This window comes from Bos javanicus, chromosome X (assembly GCF_032452875.1).
Source record: "Bos javanicus breed banteng chromosome X, ARS-OSU_banteng_1.0, whole genome shotgun sequence".
Classification (NCBI taxonomy): domain Eukaryota; kingdom Metazoa; phylum Chordata; class Mammalia; order Artiodactyla; family Bovidae; genus Bos; species Bos javanicus.
Window position 1 is genome coordinate 104250157 of NC_083897.1, and position 22118 is coordinate 104272274.

Genomic DNA, 22118 nt, shown 5'->3' on the forward strand with positions numbered 1-22118 from the left:
AAGGGGTATCTCCTCACCGCCGCCCCTCCTGACCTTGAACATGGAGTAGCTCCTGTAGGCCCTCCTGCGCCCGCTCAGCCACCGCTCCTTGGATGTGGGGTAGCTCCTCTCGGCCGCCACCCCTGACCTCGGGCATGGGGTAGCTCCTCTCGACCTATTAGTGTCTATATTTATTTTCTCTTATTAAGAGCCCCAGGTTTTGCAGTAACAAGCTTTCCTGAGAACCACTTTTAGGAAATTTATAATAATAACAAATGATAACCACTGAAGTGCTTTATATATATATATATATATTAATTCATTTATTTTTTATGCTATATTTAATTAAAATATCTCTGAGATGGGTACCATTATTAGTCATTTCCTAGGTGAGGAGACTTAGGTCCATAGAGGATAAATAACTTGTTGATGGTACTACACCTGGTATACTGTATGGCTATTACTGAAGTCACTGGTAGTATGACTTCAGATCCCATATTCTTCGCTGCTACCAGAATCTGGACTGTTTAGGTAAAGGTGACCAAATATTCCTGGTGACCAAAACTGTATCATGTTTCAATCTGGACATTTATTAATTGCTGCCAACTCTCCATTATACAGATTCCCTGGTGGCTCAGATGGTAAAGCGTCTGCCTGCAATGCGGGAGACTCGGGTTCAATCCCTGGGTTGGGAAGATCCCCTGGAGAAGGAAATAGCACCCCACCCCAGTACTCATGCCTGGAAAATCCCATGGAGGGAGAAGCCTGGTGGGCTACAGTCCATGGGGTCACAAAGAGTCGGACACGACTGAGCGACTGCACTTCACTTCACTTCTCCATTATACTGGAGAAGTGCTTTTGCCCTTTGTAATTGATAAGTAATCTGAGGGTGTCATATTTTGAGACTCTCTAAATATATTTTTCTCCATTTTACCCAGTGGATTTTAGCATTCATTGGTGATCCTTGTCTGAATCATTTCTTATATTGGTGGTTGTGTCTTCATAATATTTTGACTGGTAGAGATACATTAGACTTGAAGTAGTCATTTTAAGGTATCACTCTAATCAAGTGTTGGTGTTTCATTAGATATTTCTCAAATTGTACTATGTGTGGTATAGTTTCTAATATTACCATGTAGTCTCTTGTTCTTCCTCCATCAAAAGCCAGTCTAAAATGTAGTTTTAATAAACCTACAAATAAATATTGAACCCAGGAAACATAAGTTCTCTGGAATTCCATATCACCAAAAGTATTTGGTAGAGAAAATTGAAAAGAAGCAACCACAGTTAAATTTTAACACAGGAAAAAGTCTGTAGAGAATCATTTCTTTGGTGATGCTTTGACCAGTAGAGGGCAATCTACTACCAGCCCTAGTTAAACCTCTTTTGCTGTTAAAGGCTGAAGCATAAGCTGCCTGCTTTGCACTATCTTCCAGCTAGAAAATTAGAACAATTTAAAAGTTTAGGTGTTTTTTTTTTTTTAAGCTCTGAGAAAATGATAAACTTCTTTATTTTCGTAGCTGGAAAACACTTTAAACGTGGTAAGATAAAAGTCATTGTATGGACAATGGATTTCTGTCCTTAAGCTGAAAACCCATTGACACTCATCTGTCTTTAATAGGCTATGTCCTTTGGAGATTTTGTTTTGCTTTATACTAGTGATTACCACAAGCACTACCTTCGTAAAGTCATTCACAACTACAGTTACCGTAGTGGTAAAAAGAAAGTCTGACATTTTATTATATGAAAGTTTTTCTCATATCTGTAGCTTTTCTTAACTTTTTTTTAATCATAGCAATTCATGGACATAGTTTTGTAAACTCAAATAATACTAAAAGGTTTGTAATGAAAACAGAATGTCGCGTCATGTTATTAATCGATGTCATTTAAAAGGTCTTTTACCTAATGAAGAAAGCAGGGGAGAAATTACCTTGACCTTCCCCTGTAGTCACTTCTTCCTGTCTGCTTAAGAAACTCTGTAGATCCCCTCTTAAGAGATCACCTAACCAGTTGCCTCATCACACAGCATATGCTTGTTTTTATCTCTGTCAACACATTGTTCATTACTAAATCTTCAATAGGCTTTCCACTCCCCACCCTTCAGTGGTTTGGAAAATAAATTTCTCCCCTTCTCTCCTTCATACCCAGATACACACACACAGCTTTTAAGCAAAATAATTCAAGGCATTGTCTTTTTTGTCAATGAAATTACTTACTATATTTGTTGTCACCTTTTAGAAATTAATGGCATACGTACTTTTAATGTTATGTGCATCATTTATCTGCTGCTGCATACCAAACCACGCCTAGCCTTGGTGACTTCTGACAACAACCATTGGTTCATTCTCAGTCCTGCAATTTGTTCTGGGGTCATTCACGCAGCTTCTTCATTATCGGGCAGCTCAGCTGAGCCTCAGTGGTCTCCGATGGCCTCGCTCATGTCTGGAGCCTCAGCTGAGATGGTGGTACAGGCTAAGTATCTCTCGCCATGTAATTTTTCATCCTGGGTTTATTTACCCTGTGGTGGTCTTGGGGTTCCAGGAGCACAAAACTGGAAGCTGCGAGGCCTCTTAAGGCTTTGCTCAGATGGCGTACAATGTCCACTACATTTTATTGGTCAAAGCAAGTCACAGTACCTGCTCAGACTCAAGAGATGGGCCAAGACTCCACTTCTCGATGGGAAGAGCTGTAGAGAATTTTAATGTACCATCTTTTCTTTAATGCACTTGCAACAGCAATGTTCTAACTAGATTTTTATATTTTTTCCCTCAAAGTACAATACAGTGGCTCTTCCTTAAGGATTAATACAGTATGTGTGCCTCAGAGTCCATTGTTTCTTGGATAACATCCAAAAAGAAAACTTTACTTTGCAAAGACATACCCACTGTGCCTCGCTTCAGTCTTGGAGCTGTCATTTTCTTTTGCTCATTTCTTCTATGAAGAGGTGTATTGAAAGTATCAGGAATCCATACTCTTTCCTTTGTACTTTTTATCCTCTGTAAATAGCCCCTTTCTATTTCCAGAACTAGTCTAGCTTTTCAGTAAAACTAGAGGAAAAGTCTTTTTCTGCTAACCTGATTATAAGAAGTGGATCCTAAGAGTGGAGGGCGATTACTAATAGCTCCCAGAAAGAATGAAGCGGCTGGGCCAAAGCAGAAACAACGTTCATTTGTGGATGTGTCTGGTGGTGAAAGTAAAGTCCAGTGCTGTAAGCAACAATACTGCATAGGAACCTGGAATTTTTGTTAAGTCCATTAATCAAGGTAAATTAGACATGGTCAGGCAGGAGATGGCAAGAGTGAGCATCAACATCTTAGGAATCAGTACACTAAAGTGGACATGATATCTCCAATGCCTGCCTGCTTGCTAAGTCACCTCAGCCATGTCTGACTCTTTGTGACCCTATGGACTGTAGCCCATCAGGCTCCTCTGTCCTTGGGATTCTCCAGACAAGAATACTGGAGTGGGTTGCCACACCCTCCTCCAAGGGATTTTCCCAACGCAGGGATCGAACCCCTGTCTCCTGCATCGCTGGCAGATTCTTTACCATCTGAACCATCGGGGAAGCCCCAGATATCTCCAATACTAGAGCCTGAAAGGATATAGAAAGATGATTATTCTAGCTTGCCCCTCTAGTAGCGTTCCCTCCACCATGCTAGGTTGTACTTATTACTGGAGGTTTAGTTATTTGCAGGATCACAAATGCCAGCTGACAGAGCATGAGACCCTTATTTACTTATTTAGCTGACTCCTCTCACCACTTGCCACATATATTTGGAACTCTATAATCAGTCTGCACAAGAGCTGACCCTGTGTGTTCCAGTGTTTTTCAAGTCTCACTGGCCACAAAGGGGAACTGAATATGAACATGCATGCAAACCATCAGTTCCCTTTGCAACCAGCTGAAAGTTGTTTTTAATATAACGGAAACAGTGTTTTTCTTTTGAGTACAAACCAAATTTCCACCCAAATAATGAAACATTTCTGCTTCCGACAGATCAGGGGACACATAAGAGGACACTACATTGTGAGAAAGGCGATTCAAAGAGAAAGTCAGAAAACAGATAAAACTCAACTGGGGAAGAGAAAGAGGTGCTGCTGAGCATAGGAGAGGAAAGAATTAGAGTTGAGGGTATTGGGGGTGCTAGAAGGTCCTGGTAGGGGATAGAACATGAGAAGAGGTAGGAAACATAGAAAGGAAATGTGTGTAACAGGAAAGGGCCTGTAACAGCATTGCCACCCGTGTTAAAGGAAGGCATCTAGATCTTTTAGTCCAGAAGTTTGCCACTGGATAACATTTGAAAATAATCACACATCAGAGTGATTACCATTCCCACCTGAGTTTATACCATTGAGGCAGTTGTACAGTGAAGGTGTCTTGTCTCCCAGTTCAGGATCCAAGGTGGTAACCTATTCAACCACTCTGATTACACATAACAAAGCCAAGTGACAGTAACAAAACAAAGACGTGAGTGAAGGAAAGTTACACGGCTCAAAATAGCCTGGACTTGAAACTCCCCTCTGGGTCCTCCCCACCATTCTATGCAAAACAAAGAACTCTCTCACCCCAAGAAAAAAATGGACCTTAAGGTTGATTATACCCAGCTCCCAGCCGACCCCAGCCTCTGGCCAATCTCCAGAATTCCTTGCCCCAGCCATTTAAGAGATAACTAACCTGAACAACCTTGGAGAAGAACAGGCCTCCTTAAGACAGTAGATTTCCACATATATGCCTGTATATACTTATTTTTTTCTTGGGTTAGTGCAACAGCTCACTAATCTGACTGCTGCCCCTTCTCGCCTCATTAAAGGTGATCTGTTCCTGTTAAGTGCCAGTCTCGTTCTTTTTCCGAACCTCGCCTTCTCTAATTCCCTTACCCTACAATGAGCACCTAACATAACAAATGTCACAAAACTCCCAGAATCCAGTGATTTATTTTAGGTAGAGTTTAAGCAGTCTCTCTAGCAGTGAATATTAATGAATGAATGAACAAATCTGCTACAAAAGAAAGTTCTGGAAAACTGCTTGGGGACCACTGACCATACAGCAAGCAGCCTCCTTCCTCTGCACCACCCCACCTCGGCCGCACAGTCTGAAGAGCCCGAGGCCATGACTATACAGGCACAGCCTGATGGACCAACAAAGATCACCCGTGGCCCCTGGTTGCCACTCATTATGAAGGCAAAACCCAAAACTTCTGTCAAAGAGATCTTAGGAACATCAGACCCAAACCTTATTAAGTGCTCAAAATGCTGCCTTCCCAGCCTGCTGAGGATCCATCTATAATGAAATAGTTCTGCTAGCAGATAACTCACTGGCTTCCTATTCTATAGTCAGGTGAAACATGCTGCTTTTGCAGCTCCTGTCCTTCACTGGTCCTCTTTCTGCTTGCTCGCTGAGGCCACACACACACGCGCACCTGCACACACACAGTTTTGTTCTGTCTTTCCTTTAGTGTTCTGCTTTAAGGCTAAATAATCCCATTCTTTCAAACCACCCCTTTCTCCTCTGCTCTGCTACTTGCTCAAGTTTCAGAATATGGTTCTGACCAGCACAAAATAGCACGAGTCTGCACGGCTCTTGTCCTGGACTTTGCTGTTGTTGGTGAAAGCTCAATTGCCCTTTCTAAGTGCTTTCCCCACCTCATTTGGTCCAAGTCAGCTTCCACTGTGTATCTTCATAGTTCTGATGTTTATCTTAAGCTTCTGACCATTCCATTTTGTATATTTCCCCTGTCTTTCTTTTGGCATTTGAGTATTTCAGTAACATACATTGAATGTTTCTTAATGGCTAGGAACATGTATTCATTCATTTAGCCTTCACAACACTATGAGTTAGGTATTCCTATTATTCTTATTTTCTCAGTAGAGGAAAGAGAGCTTGTACAAGGTTACATAGTAAGTGATGAAGCAAGAAATTGAACTCAGTCAGTCTGGTTGCAACAGCTGCCCTATGAACCTGTTATGCTGCCTCCTAGATCATTATCTAATATTTAATGTCACTAGGCTAAGAAGACCAATTGGATCCAGCCCCACCATAATCCTCACTGTGGCCTTACCAGTGGGGTGATAATATTCTTGGTCCATTGATTAAGAGTTTTCTCCTGGACTCTGTGCGGATGGGCAATACCAACATCTTCATAGTCTCCACCTCACTTTTTCTTCCAAGTTTCTCTCACCTGCTAGTGAATGGCCAGTTCTTTCTTTAAATATGTTGATACATTTAACAGATCTACTCCTGGTCTAGGAGACATTCTATCCCTCTAAAATAATTTGCATGTCTATACTAACATGTTTGAATTTTGTAGGTTAACACTCAGGAAACATTTTTCTTCTCAAAGGACACCTCATTTGCACTCCTGTGTACTATAACTGAATGAAATGCTAAGCTGTCTGATTATAAGATCATTTCATCTACAAATTCTTTAGCTTGGTCCTTGAAGGGTGTCTGTATTCCAGAAGGCCAGGGTTCCTCTAGATTTATTGATTAGAAAATGTCTTCCTTTCCTTGTGGTGACTGGCAGAAGAAACCATAAGCAAAGTAAAAGACACGTCTCAGACTGGTAGAAGTTATTTGCAACCCATATAAAGAACCAAAGATTAGTATACAGAATATCTAAAGAATTATGTCAATGATTTGAAAGAAGAAAACAATACAGGCAACTCATTATAGGGAAAAGGGAAGGAGGTTTAGATATGAATAGATCATTCACCCAAGAAGAAACATGAATGGGCAAAGAGATGCTGCTGCTCCTTTTCACTTGTAATCAAGGAAATGCAAATTAAAACCCTGGGGAGATGCCATTTCGCACCTCTCAGATTGGCAAAAGTTAGTAAATCTGATAAAACTAAAGTATTGGTGACGATGTGGGTAGAGGAACTCTCATCTTACTAGTGGTGGAATAGGTGTATAAATTGATAAAAATCACTTTAGAGAGCAGTTCGTCACAAGTGAAATAAAATGAAAATGTGTATACCCTTTACAACCAAGCATTTCTACTTCTCGGTGTCAGCCATAGAAAACTTCCACACATGCGCGCAGGAGACTTCACTTGAACGTGGTTTCTAATAACAAAACTGTGGAAACCACCTAAAGGCCCATTGTTAGGAGAAACGGAGAATCAAACGGTTGTTTGTTCTCACAATAAACACTATGCATCTGTGAAGATGAATGAGGGGGACCTTCATATATCCACATAAACACAATTTGAGTGAAAAAAATTACAAAAGGGTGTATTAGTAAGATACTGTTTGTGTAAATTTTTAAAACAAAAGCTAATGTACATTGTTATTCGTACCACTTATGTATGTTGCTGCTAAGTCGCTTCAGTCGTGTCCGACTCTGTGCGACCCCATAGACGGCAGCCCACCAGGCTCCCCTGTCCCTGGGATTCTCCAGGCAAGAACACTGGAGTCGGTTGCCATTTCCTTCTCCAGTGCATGAAAGTGAGAAGTGAAAGGGAAGTCGCTCGGTCGTGTCTGACTCTTCGCGACCCCATGACTGCAGCCCACCAGGCTCCTCCATCCATGGGATTTTCCAGGCAAGAGTACTGGAGTGGGCTGCTATCACCTTCTCCCTACATATGTTATAATAGGGTAAACATGTACACCAGAGAAATATACACTAACTTTAGGCAAGCGGCAACCTCGAGATGAGCTCTAGTATATCTTCTTAGATTATGTATAGGTACAAGGAAACAGTCAAGTGAATACAGCCCAAACATTTGACATCTGCACAATCTCCCTGATGGGTGCTTAGCTGCCTGTTACATTGTATTTTTGTATTTTTGCTTTGTTGTATGTTTGAACTATTTTATACCTAAAAGAAGAGTATATGTGGAATTACCAAAGCGAAGTCGCTCAGTTGTGTCCAACTCTTTGTGACCCTGTGGACTGTAGCCCACCAGGCTCCTCCATCCATGGGATTCTCCAGGCAAGAATACTGGAGTGGGTTGCCATTTCCTTCTCCAAACCAGAGTATAACAGTTCACTGTTGCCCCTGGAATAGCTTGTATGGCTTACTAAAGCAAAAAAGAGATTCTGTGCATCATCAATACCTGTATCCAAACCATAATTAGAAACCTTTCCAAAGCTTATCTTAGGATGGTTCTTTGTGCATTTCCTGGGCTAGAAGCAAAATTAATAAGGGTGAGATGCTTTAATTTGATTTCTTTTTTTCTCCTTCTGTTCAACTTGCTTTTGTACCATTTAATCATCCATATTTCAGGCAGAGCTTTTACAGAGTGTATGAATGTGTGATAGCTAGAAAACTAGTTTTTTAAGATGTTGGTTTTTTTATATCACATACTTTTGATGAGTAATAGCAGATTTTTTGCCCTAACTACATAGTAATGCCCATGTATGATGTGTTTTTTTAATAACAGAAGACATCTCAGTGATTACCATTTTGCTTGGGCAAAATAAAATGCAAAATGAAAAGCAGTGTTTTAGCAGAGATAGTGCCTATGGAATAAAAGTCTACCAACTTGCATGAAAAATGCAGTTGATACTTCCATCACAATGCAGTTAGGACTAAATGATTTTAATGCATGTCAAGCACCCAGCACAGTAAAAGGCACATCAACAAATATATTTTATTCAATACCTTGCTTCCTACTCCCTTGTATGTGAACTTGAAGGGGCAAAATAGAAGTTTAGGACAAACCTAGCACTTCTTTTTAGCATAGGGTCTATTGTGAAACCACCATGAAACCAGCCCTCCACATCTTAAACTGAGGCACTTAGAGGAATTGTGTTCTCAACTGGGTCAAGTATCTATGAAAAAGGACACTGTATCATCCATTGTGAGAGTCTATCTCAACCAAGTTGACATAATTCAGATTATATAGTGAGATTCAATTGCTTTGTTCTGATCAAAAATACAAGTTTCTTTAGAAGTTTATGGTGTCCTTTGGTGCCTGACATAGAAGACTCTCCAGTAAATGTCATATCTGTTGTGAGTATTTTTCCCATTTTGTGCTTTAGCTTTTATTTTTGTTTACAGTTTTTGACACCCCCCAAAAATAGTCTACTTTTTAAAGTCAAAACTATGCATCTTTCCCTATGGTTATTTCTATTTTATTAACAGGAAGTCCTCTCCCTTCCACAGATGAGTTAGTGTTTTAATGCATTCATTATTTACATTTAACTCTGATCCACTTGGAATTTTTGAGGGGTATGATACAAGTTGTTGTTATTCAGTTGCTCAGTCGTGTCTGACTCTTTGCGACCCCATGGACTGCAGCACGCCAGGCTTCCCTGTCCATCACCATCTACCCTGTCCATCACCATCCATGAGTTTGCTCAAAATCATGTCCATTGTCGATGCCATCCAACCATCTCTAAATTGGCTTTTTATTTTCTTTTAAATAACCACAACACTATTTTCAATAAGTGCAGCACTATTTATGATTTCTTCCTTCCCCAATGCTTTTTGTGATGTTGTCTTCATTTGTAGGGATTCTCTCTGAAGGAGGAAAGTGTATCAGTCACCCAGAAAAGTTTTAAACCCACTTTGCAAGATTCTTGCACATCGAGAATCTTGGGTTGCCCTCTGATTTGTTTCTGCTTCTACCCTTTTGAGAGATTAATTTGGCATGTAATCTTCTCATGTATCATTGAGGGTCTGCATAGAGATGTGAGCTCTGCTCCACTGATAAGTTTATCTTTGCATTTGCTCCATGCAGTGCCATCATTAGTAAAGGATAAGAATAAAATTTAATATCTGTTAAAAGAAGTTTCCATTCATATTTCAAAAAACTAGAAAATAATTAGCCTGTTAATATGTTTCTGCAGAATCCAGGCTGCCTGTTGAGAAAACTCTATTTCATGCTGTTTTTCTCTTGTGGATAACTTTCAGTAATGCTTTGCTTCACAGAGCTGTAATTATATTAGTTCTACTTTCATATCAGCAGGACTAAAGAATCTATTTTTAAAAGAAGTTGAAAATAAAACCTTCTGTACTAGAACATCATTTTCTTCTTCTATTGACCTGATCTTAGAAATTCAACTGCCATCAAACCCAGCTCTGCACAGAATAACTTTTCCAAAACTAACAGCAATACTCAGCATTTAGGTTTTACTCTTGCAACCAGGCAGTTAATTTTGCCTTTGTTTGGTTTTGCATATGTGAGATATTATTTAGAGACTTGTTCTGAAGATCTGTTGCAAGGTGAGGATACGTATATACTTTTGCATTTCCCTTTTCTGTATGCTTCTAGAACTAAACCTTGGCTTGGGGGAGCTAGGGACAGTATTTCAATAAGAAATAGAAAACTATATATAATAAATAGCTTCGAATTTGATGTTTAGCAAGTTTTTCTAAAAATGTAGAAATATTCTACAGGATTCAGGTTACTGTGAGGTGTATAGGTTACTATAAGGATTCAGGTTACTATAACATCTGTTGTTATAGGTTGACTTTTATCAAGATTTATTTTAACACAAATATTATAGCAAGAACTGACTTAGTGTACTTTTTTATTCTTTGATAATGCCATTGTGCAGGGCTTTATAGGAATTGTCACATTTAATATAAATAATGAGAAAGCTTCTAGAATTATGAGTACGTATGTTACTTTTAATGTTCCTTAACTACTACTAATAATAGATAATGTAATTTAACCATTCAAACTGTATGTTTACAATAAAGACACATAGGGATATAAAATGTTTACTAACAATGTAAAAAAAAATTGAGAACATGAGAGGAAATCAGTATTGTCATACTTACTCAATTTCATTTTGGTATTTGTTGTTGTCAAAGCAAAGTAATAAAAAATTAAGGTCCTACTGCATAGTGCTGGGAACTATATTCAGTATCCTATGATAAACCATAATGGAAAAGAATATGAAAAAGAATGTACAACTGTACTTCAGTAAAATAAAAATTTTTTAAAAGAATATAAGGACCCTTTCTCTTAGTTTACTCTCTAGTTATTTTTTAACGTACATGAAAATTTCAGAATTTGCTTTTAATTGTATTCTACAGGTTTTCTGTATTGTTATGAAATATTTTAAACACTAAGATATATACCAGAAATAATATAACACTCATGTACCACCACACAGGCTTAACAAACATTATTAATAATTTGCCATGTTTGCTTCGAATCTCTCCAGATGTAACCATTAACTTCAAATTGGTGTATATGTTTGTGCTACCACATATGTTTTATATTTTTATTGCATATGTATAGATCTGTAAAGAATATGAACATGGTTTTGTATTTTACATAAATTATTTCTTATGGTAGATACCCTTTGCAGTTTTTGTTTGTTTTTTATTCAATGTTATTTTTGAGAATTCTCCATGTTGATGCATGCAGATGTAGTTTATTTCTCCTTTCCTTTGCTGATGCATACTCATACTTAGGTTGTTTCCATTTGTTTAGTATTATGAGCAGTAGGTCAGTGAGCATCTTTACATGTGTTTTATGTATACGTTTCAGTGCTTCTGTAAGATGTATACCTAGCAGTAAACTTGCTGGCTCATAGGGTATATGCATCTTTAATTATACTTTACCAAACTGTGCGGTCCAAGATGGCTAAATTGCTAATAAATCTGTTTTAAGTAAGTTGCAGTCTTAAGTCCTATTGCTAGGCTATTGAATTTTAGCTCATCTATCGTTTGATTTTTACTGTACAGTATTTAAATTCTTTCCATTTTATCTAAGAAGTCATAGATAATAGGTTGATTTCAGATTTGTTAGAATTTTATTAATTATCATTTTATCTGTTGATAGGCTTAGACATAAATGAATACAGTGGCAAATTATACAAGCTTTTCAAATGACAATGAACATATATTTTCTGACATTGTAAGTCAGTCCTGAAATCAGTTAACTGTTAAACACACTTTAAATTAGTATTAGGTACTTGATTTTGAATAATTACTTTAGTGACTTGAGAAACTATGACGTTTTCTTTCATTATTCTATAGTCAAAACCATAAATTTCAGTTAATTTTATAATCTATGTTAACAGCATTAGCCTAACAATATATTTGTAAAAGATTTTATATACAAATGTACTCCAGTGATGACTGTGAGCTTACTCTTGAAATATACTACAATTAAGCAAATGAAATATCACAGATAAGCAAAGAACTTCAGGAAGACCTGAGCTTTGTTTCATGATTTTTTGTTCTTCAGGGAATTAGGCTTCATTTTATCACTTTTTCATATGTTCATCATAAGTGCTTTAAGAAGTAGTCTGAATTTTAGCCACGGCAGATGTATCATGTAGGGAGTATCCTGGTTTAAATTCTGAAGTACTTTCACTCCTGCTCGCTTCCCCTTGAAATCGTCTAGAAAGAAGCTGGCACATTATCTTGCGAATATTACTGGACATCAGGAAATACATGACTGGATCTAAACAGCTGTTAAAAGATGAGAAAACCAGCATGATCTCATTGGTTTTGTGAACGATTTCCTTCCAATAGCAAGACGACACATTTAGCTGTGAAGAAATATAGACAAATCGGAAGGCGTGGTAGGGAACAAAACATACAGTAAAAATGATGAGCACAATGAAGGAATTCCGGGCGGTAGTGGCATATTTACCAGAATTCGGAAATTTTGACCTCTTTTTAGAAATCCTCAATAGATTCTTCCCAATCTTAATATATGAAAGGATGATTAGTAGGAAAATGAGCCAGAACATTACCACAAGAACATAGTTAAAAATTGCTTCTCCTTTTGCATTGACCTTATCTCTGTAATGGAAGCACATTGTGGAATTATGACCTCCTTTCTTAAGGGTTAAAATAATCATAGTTAAAAATCCAGCAAGAGCAATTACCCATACTATACAGCAAACATAAATACTCTGCTTGGTTGTTATTGCCTTCCGTTGTTGGATAGACCGATTAATTTTGATATAACGATCCAAACTGATGAATCCAAGCAAAATAATGCTAATATACATGTTCATATAAAATAGTGTTCCCACAACCTTGCAAAGAATCACACCTAGTGTCCACTTGTTTTGATTAATGTGATACATTATTCGGAAGGGGAGGCAGAAGATAAGTAAGAGGTCTGCAATGGCTACATTGAGTAGGTAAATCTGAATGGAATTTCTTTTGCGGTGGATACCCAGGAATACATAGAGGGCAATAATGTTTCCAACCAGCCCCATGATGAAAATAACAGAGTAGAATGTTATTAACACACTGGAGAGTAATTTTTCATCCATGGAGCAGGCAGTAAAATTTGATGCTCCTGAGACGTTGTGTGGTGATTGAACGCTATAATTAAAGTGCACTCCTTTGGAGGAGCAAGACCAGCTGCTGACTGAAGTTGTCATCATCGTCACCATCTGACTTCTCATTCTCTTCTGTAGAGATCAAAAAGTGAAGGTGCTAAAAGGACATGTTCCTTGAGTGTAGCTTTTATGTCCTCAGATGTTTCCTACAACAGAATGCCAAACATTGAGTGAGTTGTTGTTACGTTTGTAACAATACTTTAGCTCAAAGCACAAATAGTAAATGATTGATTTTTCAGACATTATAAGAAACTTTTATCCTACTTTGGCCCATGTGGATATCTGCACAATCTATGCAGGAGCATTATGGTATCACAAGCCAAGCAGCACATAGTGTAGAAGCTGTTGGAGCATCCTACACTAACTTTTTCTATCCTATGGTCCGTGTTCAAGGTCTGTTATTATATTAAAATCAACTGAACTATGGACTTGTCTTTTCTTGGGGAAGCTGGGATGGGAATAGAAATGGAGATAGAGATGACAGCTTATATTTTTCAAAGATGAGTTGTCAGTTTCCCTAAAGTGAAGACGTGAGTGAGACATGAGTAAGACATGAGTGAACTGAACCCACTGCTGACCCCTGTCCAGTTTCCTGCCTTGACTCTGTCCCTCATAGATGGCATTCATTCATTCATTCATTCATTTTTGCACCTATAGTACGGAGAAGGCAATGGCACCCCACTCCAGTACTCCTGCCTGGAATATCCCGTGGGTGGAGGAGCCTGGTAGGCTGCAGTCCATGGGGTCGATAAGAGTCGGACACGACTGAGTGACTTCACTTTCACTTTTCACTTTTCACTTTCATGCATTGGAGAAGGAAATGGCAACCCACTCCAGTGTTCTTGCCTGGAGAATCCCAGGGACAGCGGAGCCTGGTGGGCTGCCGTCTATGGGGTCGCACAGAGTCGGACACGACTGAAGCGACTTAGTATAGCATAGCATAGCATAGTTGCTCAGTTGTGTCTGACTCTTTGCACAAATAGTAGATGGTTGATTTTTTAGACATTGTGAAAAATGTCCGACTGTGACCCATGGACTGTAGCCCACCAGGCTCCTCTGTCCAAGGAATTCTCCAGACAAGAATACTGGAGTAGGTTGCCATCCCCTTCTCCAAGAAATAGAGGAAAGGGTCGTAAATTTCTTTTTCAATCTAACACCTCATTGAAGGTATTAAAATCACTTGCCTACCGGGGTGTGCAATTAATATAACAGGCCAATAGAGCACAGCACTTGCCTGGTTAGGTAGACTCGCAACATTTGCACAGGAGAGCAAAGTACCAAACAAAACCAAGACAGGTGATGATGGCCGCCAGAGAGTCAGATTGGAGAGTCCGCTGACCTAGAAGCATAGAGTGGCAATGTAAATACGAAAGAGGACGTGCAATCCAAGATTTTGAAAGCAAGTACCTGCAGTTGACATAGTCTGTGGGCTAGGGCGTTTGGGACTGTTGGTAGTGTGTGAATTCCACTTGTCTGTGGCAGCAGACAATGTAAGCAATGCTATTTGTTACCTGCTCTTTGTTGGGCATTGGCAGCTCTGAAGAGCTCAGTCTGAGAGGTCATCATAAAGAGAAGATGAGAGGATAGGATTCTAGGGGGTCTCATCGCATCTCTTTCTTAGAATGACTGCCATACTTCATTACAGAAGCTTCTTAGCAGGTGTAACAGACATTCAGGGTCTCATATCAAAATGGGACCTAACTAACTCTGTGACCTTCAGTCAATAAAATAACCTTTTCTAAGCCTTAGGTTTTTTGTTCGTAGAAATGAAAGAAATGCATTCTACAAACAACAAAACTGTTCTTTTGTTTACCCTGGCATATACAAGTGTTCAGTGACCGATTTAAAACACCACTTTTTGATTAATTTCATTTTGGTGAATATCTCGTGCTAAGTCGCTTCAGTCATGTCTGATTCTTTACATCCCTATGGACTGTAGTCTGCCAGTCTCCTCTATCCATAGGTTTCTCCAGGCAAGAAGACTGGAGTGGGTAGCCATTACTTTCTCCAGGGGATCTTCCCAACCCGGGGATCGAACATCTCTTATGTCTCCTTCATTGGCAGGCGGGTTGTTTACCACTGTTGTTGTTCAGTTGCCCAGTCATGTCCGACTCTTTGTGACCCCATGGACTGCAGCATGGATCAGGCCCCTTTGTCCCTCACCATGCCATCCAGCTATCTCATCCTCTGATACCCTCTTCTCCTGCCATCAATCTTTCCCAGTATCAGGGACTTTTCCAATAAGTCAGCTATTTGCATCAGATGACCAAAATACTGGAGTTTCAGCTTCAGCAACAGTCCTTCCAGTGAGTATTCAGAGTTGATCTCCCTTAAGATTGACTGGTTTGATCTCCTTGCTATCCAAGGGACTCCAGCACCATAGTTCGAAGGCATTAATTCTTTTGCGCTCTGCCTTTTTTACGGTCCAGCTCCCACAATGGTATGTTACCAGTGGGAAGACCATAGCCTTGACTTTATGGACCTTTGTCATGAGTTATGTCTCTGCTTTCAACACACTGTCTAGGTTTGTCATAGCTTTCCTGCCAAGAAGCAAATATCTTCTGATTTCATGGCTGCAGTCACTATCCACAGTGATTTTAGAGCCCAAGAACAGGAAATCTGTCACTGCTTCCACCTTTCACCCTCTATTTGTCAGGCAATGGCACCCCACTCCAGTACTCTTGCCTTGAAAATCCCATGGATGGAGGAGCCTGGTAGGCTGCAGTCCATGGGGTCGCTGAGAGTCGGATATGACTGAGCGACTTCACTTTCACTTTTCACTTTCATGCACTGGAGAAGGAAATGGCAACCCACTCCAGTGTTCTTGCCTGGAGAATCCCAGGGACGGGGGAGCCTGGTGGGCTACCAGACGTCTATGGGGTCGCACAGAGTCAGACACGATGGAAGCGACTTAGCAGCAGCAGCAATGGGGCTGGATGCCGTGATCTTAGTTTTTTTAATGTTTAGTTTTAAGCCAGCTCTTTCACTCTCCTTCTTTACCCTCGTCCAGAGACTCTTTAGCTCCTCTTCGCTTTCTGCCATTAGAATGGTATCATCCACATATCTGAGGTTGTTGATGTTTCTTTACTCTCCTAATATTTAGCACCTCCTAAATACTGCTTGTAAAATGAAGGTGAATATGACAGAGACCCTGCTCTCGGAAAATATCTTTTCAGGAGTGTGCATTCAGACTTTGAATGCTGTAAAGTAGATTTGAATTACTGTAATTCATTTTCTGATTTGACATTATACACAGAGAAAAACATTTGAAAGAACTTAGCCCTTCTTAAAACTCTACCCATAATTTCATCCAGAAGCAACCATTTTAGTAGAGCATGAAATTCCAGTTTAAATTTTTGTAAAGAGGGAAATTGAATCCTCAGAAGGGGAACTGACTGGTGAAGAGGAAGTTATGTAATCCCCAATGACAGCCTGTCCCCAGAGTGCAGGGCTCAGAATAACAGAGGAAGGGAGGCAAGAGGACTGAGTCCAGTCTTTTGTGTGTCTCAACTGCAGGGAGCCAGATTTCACAAAGTTGTTAGAAACGTACAGGCGTGTTTCTGGTGATCTGAAATTCTAAAAAGGAAAAGGCAATCTAGGAAGAATGGCAGGCTGCCAAAAATGGAGCTAAGCGTGCAGTGTAGATTACCAGGAAGAGAAGGGCCCCTGGAGAAGGACCTGTGTTACGTGGTCACATAGGGAGATGACTGAGGCTCAGGTAGAAACAGCTCATGGCCACTGATGAAAGTGAGCTGAGGTATGACAGGTGACGTGATTTTGAGAGCTAAGATAGCTGAAATAACTTTGAAAACTGTAGAGGGGTTTTTTTGTTTTTTTCTTTTATTTTCTCCATTAATGTATTTTAAACTCCATTAGAGGGCGACAGAGGATGAGATGGTTGGATGGCATCACTCATTCAATGGCCGTGAACTTGGGCAGGCTCTGGGAGATGGTGAGGGACAGGGAAGCCTGGCGTGCTGCAGTCCATGGAGTTGCAAAGAGTCGGACACGACCGAGCAACTGAACAACAGAGTTAGGAAACAAGTCTGTTTAATTTGCCTCTGTGTACCAAGTGCCTAGCACAATAAATGCTGTTGAATGAAAGAAGGGATTTACTCAAAAAGTGTGTGAAGTCCTACATGTGGATATTAAAATCGACTGTTCAAGTACAGGAAGGGCGTTAGCTCCATTAACAGAAACACAGTTGTAGTTGACTGCAGTTGCCATATCCATTGTGTGATGTGGCTGCAACAAAAACTAACCTGTCCTTGGTTGACTTCATGCCTATGGAGTGTCTTAAATGAAGACTGTCCTACTAATCCAGTTCTGTCCTCAGCTGGTAAGGTTTGACCCTGAGTACAGGGTTTCATCCTCAGCAGCACACTAACAGAAGGCCACACAGCCAGTGGGGGGTGGGGGTGGGGAAGAGCAAGGAGCAAGTGGAAGGAAACGGGCACCTGGAGATGGGAATGCGTTCAAGGCCGTGGGGAAAAGGACTGCACCTTGTGTTGTGTGTCTCCCGAAAGCAGAACAAGGACCAGTGAGTGAAAATGCCAAAACAGATGTTGTCTCCTTTTAAGGAAATACTTTTTTAGAATGAAACCGTCTATCTTGGGAAGTAGTAAGGGTCTTACCACCAGAGATTTTTTGAGACTACCATGACTGGGTACTTTGTAGAAGAGACTCTCAGTAACTCTCAGTCCTGGCTACGTATTAGAATCCTCTTGATGGCTTTTTAAAGATACCAATGCCTGGCCCCCTCCCTAGATCTTCTGATTTAATTGGTCTGGAATGGGCTCCAAGCAATGGTTTCCTCTAAAAGCTCCTCAGGGCATTCTAATGTACAGTCAGAATTGAACCCTCGAGCTAGATGACTGAACTGGTAAGTAATATTTATTTAGCATTTGCTGTGTATCAGGCAGTGTGTTAATAAGAGTATTTATATTATTTCATTTATATAATCCTTATAATAACTTTGTGAGGGAGGTATTAATGAAAAATAAAGATGTTCATGATTGCTACCCATGGCCACACAATCCATCTGACTTTCAGAGCCAGTGATCCGTTTCACCAAACCTTGCTCCTCCTAATCCCAAATGATCAGCATTTTCTTTATTAATGATGAGTTCTGTCAGCAATACTTTGATATGATTCCTTTAACATTATTCACACTAGCAGTTTTAAGGAAAGATTATGTCACCTAAATTTACCTCTTTGGAAAAGGTACTAATCTTTTTGTTTGCTATGTTCATGAAAATAAGTCAGTCAATCCAGAGTTTGCTGAAATTCTCAGAATGCTGAGCAGATTTTCCCCCAAAGTATGTCTTTCAAACTTATTTCTAGGCCTGATAGCCATGATCAAGATGTTTCTAGAAAGCCATTTAGCACAAAGCCTGAAACCATTTGCCTCAGCTCCAATCTGCAGATAAAATAAATAATAATTGAGTAAGATCACCAATAAACCTTCCTTGTTTTGCTGCACTTTCAAGCTCAAAGAGAACAATGTATTTTTTTTAATAATAATAATATCCATCATTTAGAAGCCTATATTGAATGGCTAGTGTTGTCATTTATTAATGAATTAACAGATTAGATCCCATTTTGAACTTAATGGCTGATTTCTGTCTCCTTTACAATGTGCCAGTCACTTTCTGTTCCCAAGGCCATTTACTGATGTTTTCAAAACTACTTACTTGATTTGTTAAGAATGGCCAGTGAAGATAAGAAACAAACCACTACATTCACAGAGTGGACCAGTTTCCCAGTGGATATGAGTTGTGACTTGTGTGAAGTGGTCACTGTGGTTTTTTGATAGTAGATGGTTAATGGTTTTTAATGGTATTACTTGACAAATCCTGACGTTCGCAACCCTGTTATTAGTGCTGCACTGTACCCACTAGCACCACCTTTCTGGGCCAGTAATTTTTCAACTGGCTGCTATAGGAACTTCTGTACTGGGGGGCAGGACCCAAGATTCCACTGTAGCCTCCAATGAGCAAAAGCTTTTTAAATGCAGTTTGAGGGGACTTCTCTGGTAGCACAGAGGATAAGAATCTACCTGCCATTGCAGGGGACATAGGTTCAATTCCTAGTCCAAGAGGATTCCACATGCCACGGGGCAACTAAACTCATGCCCCACAACTACTGAGCCCACACTCTAGCGCCCCCGAGCCACAACTCCTGAGCCCGTATGCCACAAGTACTGAAGCCTGCCCGCTCTAGGGCCCGCAAGCCACAACTACTGCGAGCTGCAGCTACTGAAGCCCATGTGCCTACAGCCTGTGCTCTGCAACTACAGAAGCCACGGCAATGAGAAGCCCGCACACCACAGTTAGAGAAAGCCCACACAAAATGACAGAGACCCAGCACAACCAAAAATCAATGGTAAAAGATAGTTGAAGCTTTTCCGAATTTATAGCTAACAAAATACCAGTGAAAATTATTCCCATATAATAAATTCATGTATAAAAATGCAGTTTGGTTATGTTTGTGAAAACATCACATAGAAAATACATACCTATTTGGCAGTGCTATCAGCCTTTCACATTTGTGGTTTGACGTGATATCCACTGAATCACTCAGGCCATGCTTTAAAAATTGCACTAATTGCTGCATACAAAATGAAAATTAAAAAGCATGTCATTTTGGAAAGAATACTATTAGTAGTACATAAGATTTTGTTATCAATTTAACTGTGGTTAAAACATTTTTTTAAATTTAAGTGCATTGACTAAAGTGTATTTTGCTTTTTCTTTTCTCTAATATTCACCATAGCAACCTCTGAAACATGAAACTTAAATTTTAATTGATCTGGTAATGACCATAAAATAGAAGCCATATAATAAAGAAAATACTATCATTAAAAGTAGAGAGTCAGCATAACTTAAAAGGTACTTATAATACACTGGAAATAAAGTGTGTTGCATATGAAAATAACTTAATCGATTCAAGTAGATCTGCAAGTCTTTGTCCAGGATACAAAACATAGTACAAACAATGTGACCATATTGATAGTATGATCCTAAACATCGCATATCCTAAAAAAGATACGGCCTCATTTTAAGTCAAGTCAAGGCAGTGGTATCATTCAAGCAGTTTACTCAGAGTTCTGGAAGCAAAGCATTGCTAGTCACCCATGAAGCAGGTTTCATTTTTATTATTCAGATCATCAAAATGTAACTTCAAAAAGGATCATTTATGCAGTTGAAATCAAGGCATACTCACAGTTCAGGCTCTCCTGAAGTAAAAGGAGCTGATCCCCAAGCTTCCCTACACACAGACTTGTCTTGGTGTGTCAGCTGGGTTCCTCCATCCGGTTGTGGTGCAATTGGTTGGGTTAGTCTTTTTTAATATATTTGAATGTGGTAATAGGTGTATTTTTCTCCTTTCTTTTTTCAATATGACAACCCTTAGACTCCCTGTGAAAATATTAAAAACTTCACCACTATGCAAAACTTTTATCTTTAAGCTCAATCAACACTTAACTTTAGGAAAGTGCTTATATCTTTTACATGAATACCTTCCACCTTGACAATTATGAAAAGTTTTCCCTCCTCCCCCCCCAAATAAAGAAGTCTATAAATTCTAAGCTAAAATAGTCATTTTCTGTTTTTCCTAAGTAATGATACGTCATATGCTATCTGGACCTTTAAAGCATAAGCATTTAATTTCTCTTTCTGGATTCATTTTAGAAACTGGCAATCAACATAAAATAGCATTCCTGTATTGCATTATAGTAACATGAGTAATGAATCGTTCTATTATTTAAAGTGTTACTTAGTGTATTTTATGTATTCCCTTAATTAAGACCTTGGATTTATTTTCTAACAGAATCTCATAATTTTAGGATTAGATGAAATTTGTAATAGTATTCTCTCCTTGATAAACTCTCCCAAGTAGATTGAAATATCTCCTATATTTTAAAGAAAATAGTGCAATTACTCTGCAGGGAGTGTTTTGGTCCTAGTCCAGTGTTTAACCACTATATGTCCATCTATGTAACTGCTGGCCCTGCAGTTTAATCACATTTCCCCTTTTTTTTGGTTGTTGTCATCTGAAATGAAGAAAAGTTAGTTCTTATCCTCCCGATAATTATTGCACTGCAACTCTGTTTATTTTGCACTAAATAATATTTAACTCATTGGGCTTTATCTAACAATTTTAATTATCTTGGAGTACATTCTCTCTACTAAATATCATATTCTCCAGTGCTCTTAGTTTGTTATAAATTTGACACCTGGGATGGAGTATTTTTAAATTGCTAGAATAAAAACATTTTGTAGCTCTTACTTCCCCCTAGAACTTCTGAGAAGGAAGATCATTACTGTATTGGTCTGGGAGGAATTTCATGTGGGGAAGGCAGGTATAAAAAAGCACATAAATTAACTACCTTAACTATTTTTAAATGTATAGTTTAGTGGTGTTAAATATATTGTGCAAATATACTTATATTGTTATAAGTATATAAGTATACTTATATATACTTATATACTTATATAAGTATATAAGTTATATTGTGTAAGTATATTTATATGCTTCAGTGGTGCTAAATATACTTATTGTTATGTTTGTATCTAGAAATTTTTCATCTTGCAAAACTGAAATTCTGTGTCCACTAAACAAGAACCCCTCCTCTCTCTACCCTCACCGTTGGCAACTACCTTTCTACTTTCTGTGGTTTCCAATACTCTAGACAATTCATCTGAGTCAAATCATACAGTATTTGGCTTTTTATGCCTGGCTTACTTTGTTTAGCATAATATCCTTGAGGTTCACCCATGTTGTACCATATGACAGACTACTTTTTAAAGGTACATAATATTCCACTGTATGTATAGACCACATTTTCTTTATCCATTCATCTGTCAGTGAAC

The 22118-nt window shown here is 39.1% G+C and overlaps 2 protein-coding genes across 11 annotated transcripts in view; one reads left to right on the forward strand and one right to left on the reverse strand.

Moving 5' to 3' along the window:
* The window catches only part of CASK (calcium/calmodulin dependent serine protein kinase), a 372618-nt gene that overhangs the window by 211556 nt on the left and 138944 nt on the right, over nucleotides 1-22118 (forward strand). The gene's annotated exons all lie outside the window — the stretch shown is intronic.
* On the reverse strand, nucleotides 11676-20797 carry GPR34 (G protein-coupled receptor 34). 3 transcript variants are annotated; one of them, XM_061410400.1, is made up of 4 exons: nucleotides 20470-20764; nucleotides 19763-19854; nucleotides 14480-14584; nucleotides 11676-13391 (listed from the first exon to the last, which is right to left on the reverse strand). In XM_061410400.1, the coding sequence occupies exon 4, from the start codon at nucleotides 13309-13311 to the stop codon at nucleotides 12181-12183; it is 1131 nt and encodes a 376-aa protein (XP_061266384.1). In that variant the 5' UTR covers nucleotides 13312-13391; nucleotides 14480-14584; nucleotides 19763-19854; nucleotides 20470-20764; the 3' UTR covers nucleotides 11676-12180. The 3 variants fall into 3 exon arrangements, 2 of the variants coding, with proteins under 2 accessions (XP_061266384.1, XP_061266385.1); XM_061410401.1 differs by lacking the exon at nucleotides 14480-14584; XR_009735088.1 differs by lacking the exons at nucleotides 11676-13391; nucleotides 14480-14584 and adding an exon at nucleotides 14604-17265 and having other exon boundaries at nucleotides 20470-20797.

Bases quoted from the DNA above. Each gene is read 5' to 3' on its own strand.
- GPR34 (XM_061410401.1), bottom strand. From the start codon at position 13,311: ATGAGAAGTCAGATGGTGACGATGATGACAACTTCAGTCAGCAGCTGG.